The sequence below is a fragment of the Xenopus tropicalis genome, chromosome 5 (genome assembly GCF_000004195.4).
Source record: "Xenopus tropicalis strain Nigerian chromosome 5, UCB_Xtro_10.0, whole genome shotgun sequence".
Classification (NCBI taxonomy): Eukaryota; Metazoa; Chordata; class Amphibia; order Anura; family Pipidae; genus Xenopus; species Xenopus tropicalis.
The window spans coordinates 40,325,689-40,338,710 of NC_030681.2; the positions used below are offsets into that span (position 1 = coordinate 40,325,689).

General features: G+C 38.9%; 1 protein-coding gene across 2 annotated transcripts in view; it reads right to left on the reverse strand.

Moving 5' to 3' along the window:
• The window catches only part of acoxl (acyl-CoA oxidase like), a 111,759-nt gene that overhangs the window by 24,611 nt on the left and 74,126 nt on the right, over window positions 1-13,022 (reverse strand). For both annotated transcript variants that reach the window (XM_031902571.1, XM_002937443.5), the window contains 2 exons: window positions 10,263-10,374; window positions 7,055-7,142 (listed from right to left, as the gene is read on the reverse strand). In XM_031902571.1, the coding sequence (XP_031758431.1) occupies window positions 7,055-7,142; window positions 10,263-10,374 (200 nt within the window). The remainder of the gene's footprint in view (window positions 1-7,054; window positions 7,143-10,262; window positions 10,375-13,022) is intronic.

Sequence of the window (13,022 nt, forward strand, 5' to 3'; positions counted from 1 at the left end):
TGTTTCTCTCTGAAGCTACAACTTTATCGTTATTGCCGTCCAACTAGACCCCCAGGTATTGTTATAATTAGTTTTATCAGCTTATGTTCTGTGGGACAGGAAGTTACAGAAAGTGCTAAAGTGAAACTGGCTTCACATTTTTGTCTAGTGCTGGAAACAACAGAAACCACAGATTTCTTAATTAATTAAAACAATAGGCAAAAAGTACATTCAGCACCAGCCCTATTCACAGAGCTAATGTTAAAAGAAGGGTATACTGTCTCTTTAATAGCATGGTTATTTCTTACAATGGCTAATTAAAGGGCTACTGCACTGTATTTTAAAAATGTCCTTTTGAACTATATGAGAATAAAGAAAATACTAGCAAATGTAACCCGTGTAACCCCAGAATATGTTAATAAAACAAATCATACAACCTAAAACAAACTAAAATGTTATAGTTTCAGTATTTAACCTATTTTCTTATTTCTTTTCAATCTCTCCTTTATTTATATATTTTTTATGTTCTTTAAAGGAGAAGGAAAGGTAAAAACTAAGTAAGCTTTATCAGAAAGGTCTATGTAAATACAGCCATAAGCACTCACAGAAACACTGCACTCCCTAGTCCTCTATCAAAAAAAACACAGGATTTCTTGCCTCCTTTTTTGTAAACATGTTCTTAGGGTACCTGACTCTCTCAGAAAAATCCTTCATTCCTGGGGCTAGAGTCTGCCTCTCCTCTCTCCTGCTCCCCCCTCCCACAAGAATGTTAAGAACTCCCTCCCCCCCTTAGGAATGTGTAATGTGAGCTATAAGGGCTAGAGCTGTACAGCAGGAAACGATGAAGACCAATCTAAAATGGCAGCTGCAATCTTAAGCAAACAGAGAAAATTCTAGTGCTCTTTATTCAGGTATGGTAATGCTTTCTTCAGAATAAATATAGGGTTCTAGGTGGCAAATCTATTGCCAGTAAAATGCCAAAATTAGTTTTCTTCTTCTTTCATTTCCTTTTATTTGTTTTTCTCTGTTCTTTTTTCACCTAGGTCTTAAAACACTTTACACTGCCCTATGTCCTTTTCATTTTTAGGATCATTTTCCTTATTATCACGGGGGGGGGGGATGGTTGATGAGAGAAGGGAAAAAGCAGAAATTTTGAACCCTTAGTTTTCATCTGTCTATACAACTGAGGAGACAGCTAATCAAGGCTTCTCTTTAATAGACCCAATTCTAAGTACTGACGCATGGGTCACTCAGGAGGAAATTCAAAAGAGACTTGAACATGTAAAGATAAACAAAGGTCCAGGACCGGATGGGATTCATCCCAGGGTATTAAACGAGTTTAGCACTGTGATTGCCAAACCTCCTCACTTAATTTTTCAGGATTCATTGAAATCTGACATGGTGTCGAGAGACTGACGAATTGCTAAGGTGCTGTTATTCAAAAAGGGATCCCTTTCTCAGCCTGAAAACTATAGGCCTGTTAGTCTGACATCAGAGGTAGGAAAGCTTTTGGAAGGGGTAATAAGGGATATGATACTTGAATACATTCACAATACTATAAGTTTGTGCCAGCATGGTTTTATGCATAACAGATCTTGCCAGACTAATTTAGTCGCCTTTTATGAGGAGGTGAGCAGGAACCTCGATGCTGGAATGGCAGTTGATGTCATCTACTTGGACTTTGCTAAAGTGTTTGATACAGTACCTCACAGAAAGTTAAAGATAAAATTGAGGAATATTGGCCTAGAACATACTAAATGGTAGTGTGTTGGGGGATCATTACTTGAGAGGGACTTGGGGATTTTTGTCGATAACAAGTTGCTTAATTCCAGGCAGTGTCATTCTGTGGCTACTAAAGCAAATAAACTGCTGTCGTGTATAAAAAAAGGCATTGACTCAAGGGATGGAAACATAATTTTACTTCTTTATAGATCCATGGAAAGGCTTTATCTTGAGTATGCAGTGCAATTTTGGGCTCTAGTCCTTAAGAAGGATATTAATGAAAGTGTTGGTGATGCCCCAGCTTCTACAAAAAGGTGTTACTGTCACCACTAGTTCATACAAAGGTGTTACTGGTGCCCGTAGCATCTTGGAAGTATTACTGACACCCAAAGTTTTTATTATGGTGTTACAGAGACCCCTAGCTTCTAGATAGGCGTTAATACAGATAGCTTCTAGGAAAATACAACTGCCTCCCCTACCTTCTTTCACCACTGTCACACTGAGCAATAGAATGAAGCATATAAATGTCAGGTGGTGCACTTTTAGATGCATTTTTAAAATGAAAAGCATCTATTTCTATTGTCCCTTTCATATAGTTACTGATATTACCGTATATACTCGAGTATAAGCCGAGTTTTTCAGCCCCAAAAATGGGCTGAAAAAGCCAATCTCTTCTCAGGCTCATTTCTCTAATTCTACCCACCCCTCAGGCTCACTTCTTTAACTCTACCCACCCCTCAGGCTCACTTCCCTAACTCTACCCACCCCTCAGGCTCACTTCCCTAACTCTACCCACCCCTCAGGCTCACTTCCCTAACTCTACCCACCCCTCAGGCTCACTTCCCTAACTCTACCCACCCCTCAGGCTCACTTCCCTAACTCTACCCACCCCTCAGGCTCACTTCCCTAACTCTACCCACCCCTCAGGCTCACTTCCCTAATTCTACCCACCCCTCAGGCTCACTTCCCTAACTCTACCCACCCCTCAGGCTCACTTCCCTAACTCTACCCACCCCTCAGGCTCACTTCCCTAACGCTACCCACCCCTCAGGCTCACTTCCCTAACTCTACCCACCCCTCAGGCTCACTCCCCTAACTCTACTCTAACTTATGAAAATGAACAAACTTAACTGAAAAGTAAACCCAGAACAATGTCACAAGACATGTCACACAGCAGGATGGAAGCACACACAGCAGGATGGGAGCACACACAGCAGGATGGGAGCACACACAGCAGGATAGGAGCACACATAGCAGGATGGGAGCGAACACAGGGGAGCGCACACAGCAAGATGGAAGCGCACACAGCAGGATGGGAGCACACACAGCAGGATGGGAGCGCACACAGCAGGATGGCAAGTACTTGATATTTAGTATGGCAGCTTCCTTAGCATTCCCAAACTTGACTGACAGTTAAAAAAAAAAAACAACTTAGCAGTAGCAGCTGCATTTCCCACCCTAGGCTTATACTCGAGTCAATACGTTTTTCCAGTTTTCTTAGGTAAAATTAGGTACCTCGGCTTGGCTTATACTCGAGTATATATGGTATCTTTAGCCCTAGCTACTAAAAGTTGCAGTGTATAAAGCACAATACTGATCAAATCATTTTTAGACTAATAATCGCTCACTCCTGCACCTCTCAAAGTTTTCTGTTGAAGTGAATGGGAGTGACAGGAGGAAATACCAGGCAGTTGAAATACATAGGGTTTATAAGTGCCCAGTGTAACATTAGTCTTAGGCTGGATGCTCAGTACACATTTATGAACTGTTTCATGAATAGACTGCCAAACTGGATCTCATTAACAGTAATTCTGTGTTGAGGGATTAGCACCTTTTATAGAGTAGTAAAGTTGTGTCCAAAAAGCCTGCTGAAACAAGTCCCATTCATCTTGATTTCCCAAGTTCTGTAGGCATTATTTGAGAGAGGTCGCCTGGTCTATACTTTTTGGGCTGTATTACATGCTAACTGACATACAGCATTGTTGAACTGTTTTTATTATGTCTTTATTAATGATTTCTTTTTTTCCCACGTATGTTTTGTTTGTGTCCTAGGGGCAGATTTATCAAAATGTAAGATTTAAGAACTCACCACAGAAAGGTTCACTTTCTATTCATTCCTATTTGATTTTTAGAAGCTTATTTATCAAATGGTTAATTAACTTTTACTGATTGAAAAATACACTTAAAAATAAAAATCCCATAGGAATGAATAGAATGTGAGTTAATTTTTCTGTGGAGATCTGTAATCTCACATAAAAAGATAAATAAAAGATAAATCTGCCCCTTAGGGGGGCATTTACTAATGTTTGTATTTTATTTTTTCACGATTCATGTTTTTTTTTGCACTAAAATTTGACTTTGTAGTTTTTGCTTTTTTTTGTTTGTGCTTTTTCAATTCAGATATTTTAATAAATGACTGGACATTCATGGTTTTAGTGGAAATTAAAAAAGTTAAGGCACGGTTTAACAAAAAATCTAAAACCACAAAAATGAGAAAGTTGATAAAACGGCATCTTAGGGGCAGGCTTACTCTATTCTCTGGGTATCTGGGATCAGGCTGCATGCTGGTTCTTTTCCTATCTTTCTAACCGCTCCTTCTCTGTTGTTTTTGCTAACAAATCCTCTACCCTGATTCAGCTTAGTGCAGGAGGGGTCCTGTACTTTGTTGTTCTCCCTATACACTCTCTCTTTATGAGACTTTATTTCTTTGTTTATACCATTTATATGCAGATGACATCCAGATATATTTAGACGCCCCTTCACTAACCACTATGTTCAACCCAGATTACTAACTGCCTCCTGGCTATCTCCTCCTGGATGAACCAACACCACCTCAAAGCCCTTCTCCTCTTTTTACCATTACTATTGATGGCATGACCTTTAACCCTGTTAATTCAGCACACTGCCTTGGGGTTATCTTTGACCAATCCCTCTCCTTCTCTAACCATATTAATAACACTGCCAAAACCTGACACTTTTTCCTCTGCAATATTGCCAAGATACGCCCATTTCTTTCACAAGTTACTGTTAAAACACTAATCCATGGCCTTATCCTTTCCTGCTTAAATTACTGCAATCTCCTACTATCTGGCCTCCCACCTCTCTCCCCTGCAATCAATCTTAAACTATGCTGACAGGATCCTCCTGCTCTCTCCTAAGAAGAAACCTGTTCAGCCCTCTCTAGCATAGCTGCCTGTTAAGCATAGGATAGCATATAAAATCCTTCTGCTAATGTTCAAAGCTCTTCACTCCTCTGCTCCTCACTACATTCTGCACTGGTCTCTCTGCACATTCCTGGTTGTCTCCTCCGCTCCTCTCATAGCCTCCACCTTTTTACACCATCCACTGCTCTCTCATCTTAAACCTTTCTATGTTGCTGCTCCTTACCTCTGAAACTCTATCCCTGAATTCCTCCCTAGAGAACACTCACTCACTCTCTGTAAGGACCTCTCTATTTCTTTAAAAATCCAAGTCATAACTGCGTTTAGACATTAGAAAGGAATTTCTAGTAAGTGATTTAATTGCTTCAATGTAATGCTGCTAACCCTGATATCTTCCCTCCCAGCTCACCTCTCTCTCTTCCCTTCTCCTTATCTTCTTTCCTTCTTGTTTTCTACATAAAGGGGATACTACCCCTCTATCTTGTTACTGTTACTGTTAAATAAGAACTTTAAAAAAATCCAAGTCATAAGGAGAACTTGTTCAATTTCTACATGTTGTATTTATATGAGTTTGCCTTGGAGGCTATAATGAGAGTGGTATCCATTCTGTGTGGAGTCTAAGGTTGGAAAATGAGATCAAAGCTACAGTGATGCCGAAACCAAAGACTGTAGATGACCTGGGTATAACCAACATCTGGGACCATAATTTGCAGACTGAATGAGGTAATTAAAAGGCAGGACTGACAAATGGCAATGCAGATTAGACCTGCTATCCATCCAATATTATGCTCCAGCAGATTTCCTATGCAGGGTAAAATTGGCATTTCAAAGTTAATGAGGTTATCACAAGGGCTTAACATTTATTAATCATTCTCATTTGTTTATCCCTACCAGAGAAAACTCTCTAACTATGGCGCTGCTTAACACAGAAATAATAGTTAAGGCAGTTTTCTCCTGTCTTCATGATCTGTCTGTTTTGACATCTCTTATGCCACAACTCTGGATTCACTGCATGGCGATTGCTTGCATTATTGTTTGTGGATATGCACCCTAATTATCTTCAAGCAAAAGATTATTCAAGATTTTTTATTAATAAATATGACAAAGGTACTTCTGTAATAAAATAAAAGCAGCGCAACAACCAAAAGGTATAAAAAGGATGTATAATTCCGTAACTTTTATTACGTGTACGGTAACTCCTTGGGTAACAGGAAGCCACAAAATGACAGGCGCGCATGTACTTGCTTGCTTGCATATTGCTATCAGATAAAATCTGCACTGAGGATAAGACGGAAAGCAACAGCACACTCTGAGCTAAGCTACTGTGAGATATTTTAAGAGCATTGCAGGTTTACACCCAACATATGACCTTCCTCTGCTTTTCATTTAATGACACATTCTATCACCTCAACATTTGTTACATAAGAACCACAGGCATGCCTTATTTTTCCATTAACCCACTAGTGTTCTAATAATGTAGCACTGATTCATTTTAAAAATGTATGTTTTATGTGAAGTTTTTATGTTCAAAGGATAACTGTAAAAATATTGAAAAGTTCTATGGCAGTGGGAACATAACTATGTGGTTACCGGCTTTGACCTGTTGATTGGCAAGATCTGATTTCTGCCTAGACCTTTTATCACTGATCACACCGTCTTTGTCCTTACTCTGTAACTGAAGACCTTGCAGACACCAATTCTCCTGGGATAAAGTCCTGGTGGTTCCAGAGTACTCAGATGGCAAAGTGCTACAGTAGTGCCCAGGGCCCGATCAGCATATGGCTACTAATATAACCGAAGAAGCAGGCCTGATGGGTCTTGTACAAAGGACTGTTTCAATATATGTTTGTGAAACAGGTCATCTTCCCCAAGGTTTGGAAGGCCCTAAAAACAATTTGCTGCATAATTCATGGACACATTATAAAAAGGTTAATGAAGGGGAAAATCGGATGGAGAGATATTTGGCAACATTGGAAAACTGAGAAAAATCCCAGGATGCATAAATACATAGCCCTACGGGTGAAATATTTATGATGCAGTTTAAAAACTAACTCTACGTCTGTTAACAGCAACTTTAGGCCAGGTACTTGATTAACAGATAAACATTCTGGTAAGCTCACAGCCTGCAACACCTTTACTTTTATACTGCCAGCATCCCACACCCTTTTTACAGACAAGCCATAGGCACTGACCTCTGTGTATATGTGCTAATGCCAATGTCACAACATGATGGAGGCAGGAGTTCCAGGCGCTGAAAAACTGTTCCTTATCTTTTATTACCTGTCAAATCCAAGAATACGCACAGTCAAATAGTAGCAAGAATTTTCAAGAAATGTGTGTTTTATAGGTATCTTAACATATTGCAAAACCTGTGATGCCTGTAGTTATAAATTATTATCACTTGTGCAGTCAGAGAAACATTTTAGAGTTCCACTTCACATTATTGTGAAACAGACACCCGTAGCTACTCCATTTCTAAAATATCATTCCACCATCCTTATGACACTATCCCAATACACATTTCAGCAGACAGAAAGATTAAAATGCAATGAGATGTTGCTATGGAATTGCAGATATCAACTGGACACAAAACATTTACATGCAGTGTTGCATATACAAAGAAATGTTACTTTTTCACTAGTGCGGTTTTCTTTATACTTCCTATTGCAAATAGATCCACACTGACACCAATGCAAAGGAATTTGATTTGTGGCCTATGGGTAGCACAGATTTCCTGTGGGCAACAAATCTTATCATAATCCTAAAGTGAATGAGAGGCAGTATTGGGAGTTTTGCCTAGCAGTGCTAATAGCCCAAAGCAGATCAGGGCTGGCAGGACAGACACATGGAGCTCCTAGCAGCTCAGGCAGTTGAATCCTTCAGCAGAGGTGTCAGAAAAACTGATATTTTGTTACCTGCCCATTGCTCTGCTGATTGGATGCTGAGGGAGGAAGGGAGGGTGGTAGTGATTAGCGAATCTGTCCCGTTTTGCCGAAGAATTAACGAAACTTTGAAAAGATTCGGGGAAATGTCAAAAACCTTGCGAAATGGCAAAAATAATGTGCATCAAGAAATATTTGGCGTGCGTAATTTTTTTGACACGCGCCAACAATTTTTTTGCCAAGCGGCAAATTTTTTTGCACCCATTTCACAAAAAAATCTGCCAGTGGCGAATTATGGAAATTCCATGTGAATCCATCCCTGGTGAAAAATCACTCCAACCTGAAGCGCAGAAATAAAGAATGACTGATGTTTATCAGAGCAAAGTCACGTGGCTTGGGGGGCACTTGGGAGCATAAGAAATTGGCTACCCTCAAGTCAATTTTCAAAATTAAATTAAAAAAAAGTATTTAGTGAACAGTCTCTTTAAAATCTTTAATGACCTACCACTCCTGCAGCTTTTAATCACTTGGGATTCCTTATCCTCCTGTGACCCACTCGGCTCCCTCACTTAGGAACTGACTTTGGCTATTGAGCATGCTCAGTTCTTCACAACTCAGGTTACCAAACACACCCTCCAATCTAGCAGCCAATAGAAAAGTGACACTGCTGGTTGCCATAGAAACTCTGCTCTAGCTGTGCACTCTGCTTCAGAAACATGTTTTTTTTTCTCCTAACTTCCTCTCCTGAGTTTAATTTAATCATTACAGTGCTCAGTCCAAGCAGGACTTTATCAAAGTTAATTCTGCCAGTGTAAGCCTGTATTCTTTATTGCTGTTTGCAGTTGTAAATGTTACTGAAGATTTGTGAGAGGAGATATGTGAGAGGGAAAATTGGCATCGGGTAAAAGCTGCTATTTGTTTTAGGAAAATGTGATGGTGCTGGAGAAAGGAGAGGATATATCCAATACATATGGTGTGGTTTGGGGAGATGTGCCCAACTTATATACATGGTTAGGAAAAGTAGGGTGTTATGTAGGGTGTTACGTGTCCTTTAAGCATTTCTATACTTGTTCTTTGTTATGCTTCGGTTCTACTTTAATAGAAGAAAAATATATACATGTTCATAATATTGGACAGTGACAAATGTGTAATACTGCATCAATTTGACAAGAATTTATTCTTTTATTATTCAAACTACAGGTAAACTGCAAATGTATGGGTTTTTTTTGCCCAAATCCACAGCGAGCATGTCTCTTGCAAAATTATTTAATGACCTTAACTGATCTCTCCGGTAGTTACAGCAGCTATGCTAATATTTCCATAACAACTTATAACCTTAGCTGATACTAAGATTTTATTTCAAACTTGTAGGCCCATAAACACAATGCTTTGTCCTAATGTTATGCTTCAAAATATGTCTGTAATCATTTCCTGTTCGCACCTTATAATGCATTTAGTTAAATGCAATGCAATCAAGCAAGTGTCTTACAGGGATGGTAACACCAGGAAATAAGATTGTCCCACAGAAAATGAAGAAGAATTTATAGAAAGCGTGATATTTTTGTTGGAAAATACTTGTAGTTTAATTTGCAGGGTTTTGGGGTGAAGGTTGTAAACAGACATTTTCTGAAGTGAATACAGTTGAACAGGTTGAGATTTTTTTTAGACACTAGATATAAGATGACTACAAAGAAAAGCTAAAAACAATAAAAGAAAAATAAAACAAAAACAGGAATTCCGAACTTAATTTCCATATGTACAAGATATAAATAACTGGTATGTCAATTCAAATAACTCATTTTAACTTGCCAGTGTGACTGATCCTTAAAGGAGACATACTGGGGGTCATTTATCAACACTGGGCAAATTTGCCCATGGGAAGTAACCAATGGCAACCAATCTAATTGTTGCATTCATTTTTCTACATGCAGCTGGCTGAAAGGCAATAACCGATTAGTAGTGTTAATAAATGAGCCCCACTCTGTGAAAAACAAGAATGTGCCAGTGAAGTACACTCATCTAAATAAAAAAGGAGAGTGCTTAAAAAAGATGTTTTTTCAGGCTGATTTATTCAAAAATTCCCCAAAAGGTCCCACACATCTGTTCCGCTCCCGGCTGCCTCCTTTCCCAGGCTGTTCAGGGGAGCCAGAAGCACTCGGCACACTGCACTGTAGGGTAGGAACCAATTAGCAGCTAGGCTGATCTGATAAGGATAAGCATTAACAGCTATTTCTTTATGAAGCCTGTTATGAATAAACGGTTGGTTGTCATGCTCTAATGCTTTTTATGATTCTAGGAAAAAAAATGCAATTTGTGCAGAAACAGACTGGGGGAAGTTAAGCCCCATCCTTTATATGACTCACTCTGTGAGTTTTGTGTTTTAAAATGAGGATTCAAATAACACATGGGATACAAGCAATACATCATTGACCATTTGGTACACAAAGGAGTACATGTTCTCTAGGTGAAGAACAGCAATATGCAATTTAGAGAAAAAACAAATCCCTTAGTACCATACCTTGCTGTATAGCCTGGCAGCCAACCCTCTCTGTAAAACTCTTTCTCGAAACGTAACAGCTTTCAGTAGAAATGTCAAGCTGTTGATTTTATCAGAGCTGAACGCCAAAAAGCTGTTTGGAATAAAACAGTGAGTATCAATTTCATTATTCATTGTAACTTAAACCACAATACTAACCACTTACTAACAGGCTTGTGGTTGACTAAAACAATAGCAAAAAAAAAAAAAAAAAGTATAAATATCTTTTCTATTATTTTAAAATAAGAGGTGTCTATTTAATTGTTGTAGTTTGAATTTTGTACAAGGAAACACATCACAAAGCAAAACCATTATGGTTTGATAGAAGGGTTAGCAAAAAGATTTGTAAAACATCTTTTAAGACATTCAAGCTAGCTGGCACAGCTATTTTTATTTGGAAAGCATATGCCGCACTCACAGGTCTTAGGTGCAAAAAACAAAAAGTTTTTATTTAAATCAAAGACTGACGTTTCGGCCGCCTAAGCAGCCTTTTTTCAAAGTGCAGAAGTGGAAAACAAACCCCCCTGATAACCCTGCAGTGGCGCCAAAAAGGCATGATGACGTCATAGAGTGCTTTTCAGTTTATTATATATATATCCTTGAGAAAGGTCCTAGTGAGGACCGAAACGTTAGATTTTTAAATAATATGTCTTGAATAAACTTTTGACAAATTTTAAGGGTGTTCCGGCCACGGATTCTCTACAATAAATTGTTTCACCATTTTGTTAAGTCCTTGTGTGTGCGGCTCTCTGTCCTTATATTCCTCATTTTTGGCCAGCACCCAGGGCATTTGAACTTTCATAGGGTGTGCTCCTCTCTTCCTTTTATATATATATATATATATATATATATATAGTCCAAAATAGATGCCGCACTCACAGGACTTAGTAAAAATAAAGAAATGTTTATTTGATGGAAAACACGTCAAACTAACGTTTCGGCCGCATCCACAGCCTTTCTCAAAGTGCTGTGGATGCGGCCGAAATGTTAGTTTGACGTGTTTTCCATCAAATAAACTTTTCTTTATTTTTACTAAGTCCTGTGAGTGCGGCATCTATTTTGGACTATACTAATTATACTATACTGCACCCAGGCATATTTCGACATGGATAAACGTGAGTGCCTACTTGCATGCATTTTCCCATATATATATATACATATCCATGCTGGTTTGCTTTTCTAGCTTCTGTTAATTAATTTCGTACATTCAATTTCTCAAAACCCTTCCGTATTGTATTGTATTGTATGGCACTGACAGTAATAACCCTAGTGGTCTATAAAGCATGGCATGATACAGCTGCTGTTAGGACAAGCCAAATGTATCCAGTAATTGCATACTGTGATAACAGTATTAGCTAACTGTGATGATGGCTTGCATAGCAAGAGATACAAAATAGACTATGGCAGTGTTGGTATTCCCCTGTAGTGAGATTTAGTACAGTTCAGCATTAAAAGTTCTAGAAACTGCACATTTTCTAATGTAGGCTGTAAAAGGCTGAAATGCATTTAAGCTCCACATTAGAAATCATATAGTAAAGTAAACCTTTAGAGTAGAAGGAACAAAATTGAATGTGCCATGAAAAACCTAGGAAGTAGCTTATCCTGGAAGGATTAACATTTGGAAAATGCAAAATGGCAACTGACTGCAGCAGACAGACGTTCATTCTTTTAGCCTTGGAAATAAACAACACTTCAGCATTCCTAAAGAACTATTGGGGTAATGTAATCAAAAGTCTTATGTTGCCCACATTTAGTAACCCTAGCAGACAAGTGGATGTTGGTTTTCAAACAGCTAACCAGTGAATCTACCTGCTTGGTTGCTAGACATGTGACATGTGTTTAAGGTGTAATCCTCTAGCCATGTGACAGCAAAGAATTATTTCACAAGACTTATTAATTTTAGGTTATCATATTAACTTCCAGTCCAGATGAACCGTAGATATAAAGTGATTAACAGACTGAGCTCTTGACTGTATTTCAGGAAAAAGCAAATGGCTTTACAGTTAAAGAACCTTAGTGCTTATTCTACTGTTTTACCAAAAAGGTATTACAGCACTTTAGACTCCAGGTAAGTCTGAAATAGCTAATATATGGTATCTAGAGGTTGCCATAAGGCATACCCTTTCAATTCAGTTATACAGAAAGTCCAAAACAGGAGTAGGCCAATATATCCATTTGAACAGTGAATAAAATCTTCAAAAATGTTGTGCATCTCTAGTGGTTTTTTACATGTTTTAGTGGTCTTTGACTTAGATGGGGCTCTACATATGCTGCTCAGATAAAACTGTACTACTAAGGTCAAAGTTACACCTGGCATATGGTCTCTTCTCTCAACCTGCATTTTGTAGGCAGGCAAAGAGAATTGGATCTGCTCCCATCAGCAGCTCTGTTTGGCTCCACTGACAGGCACATCTTCCCCCTTTGTGCACCTACACAAAGCGGAGCTTGGTCTGAAAAAATGCACAAGCAGGCATTTTCAGGCCCATCTCACACTGTGCAACCTGGATACACCAGGTGTGTCTTTTGTCTTAAAAGCCCCAATAACCTGTGTGTAGTTGGGATCTAATTAGCACCTGTCCTGGATGAGCTTTGAGGCTGATGCCACACGTGGCGTTTTTACGCTGTGTATTTTCTCAGCCTAAAAACGCCGCACAAGCCACACAGCCCCTGACTAAGGCGTTTTTCAGCCTAGTACTGGTGACATAGCAAATCCCGTTTCCATGGTGCTAATAGTGCAAAATA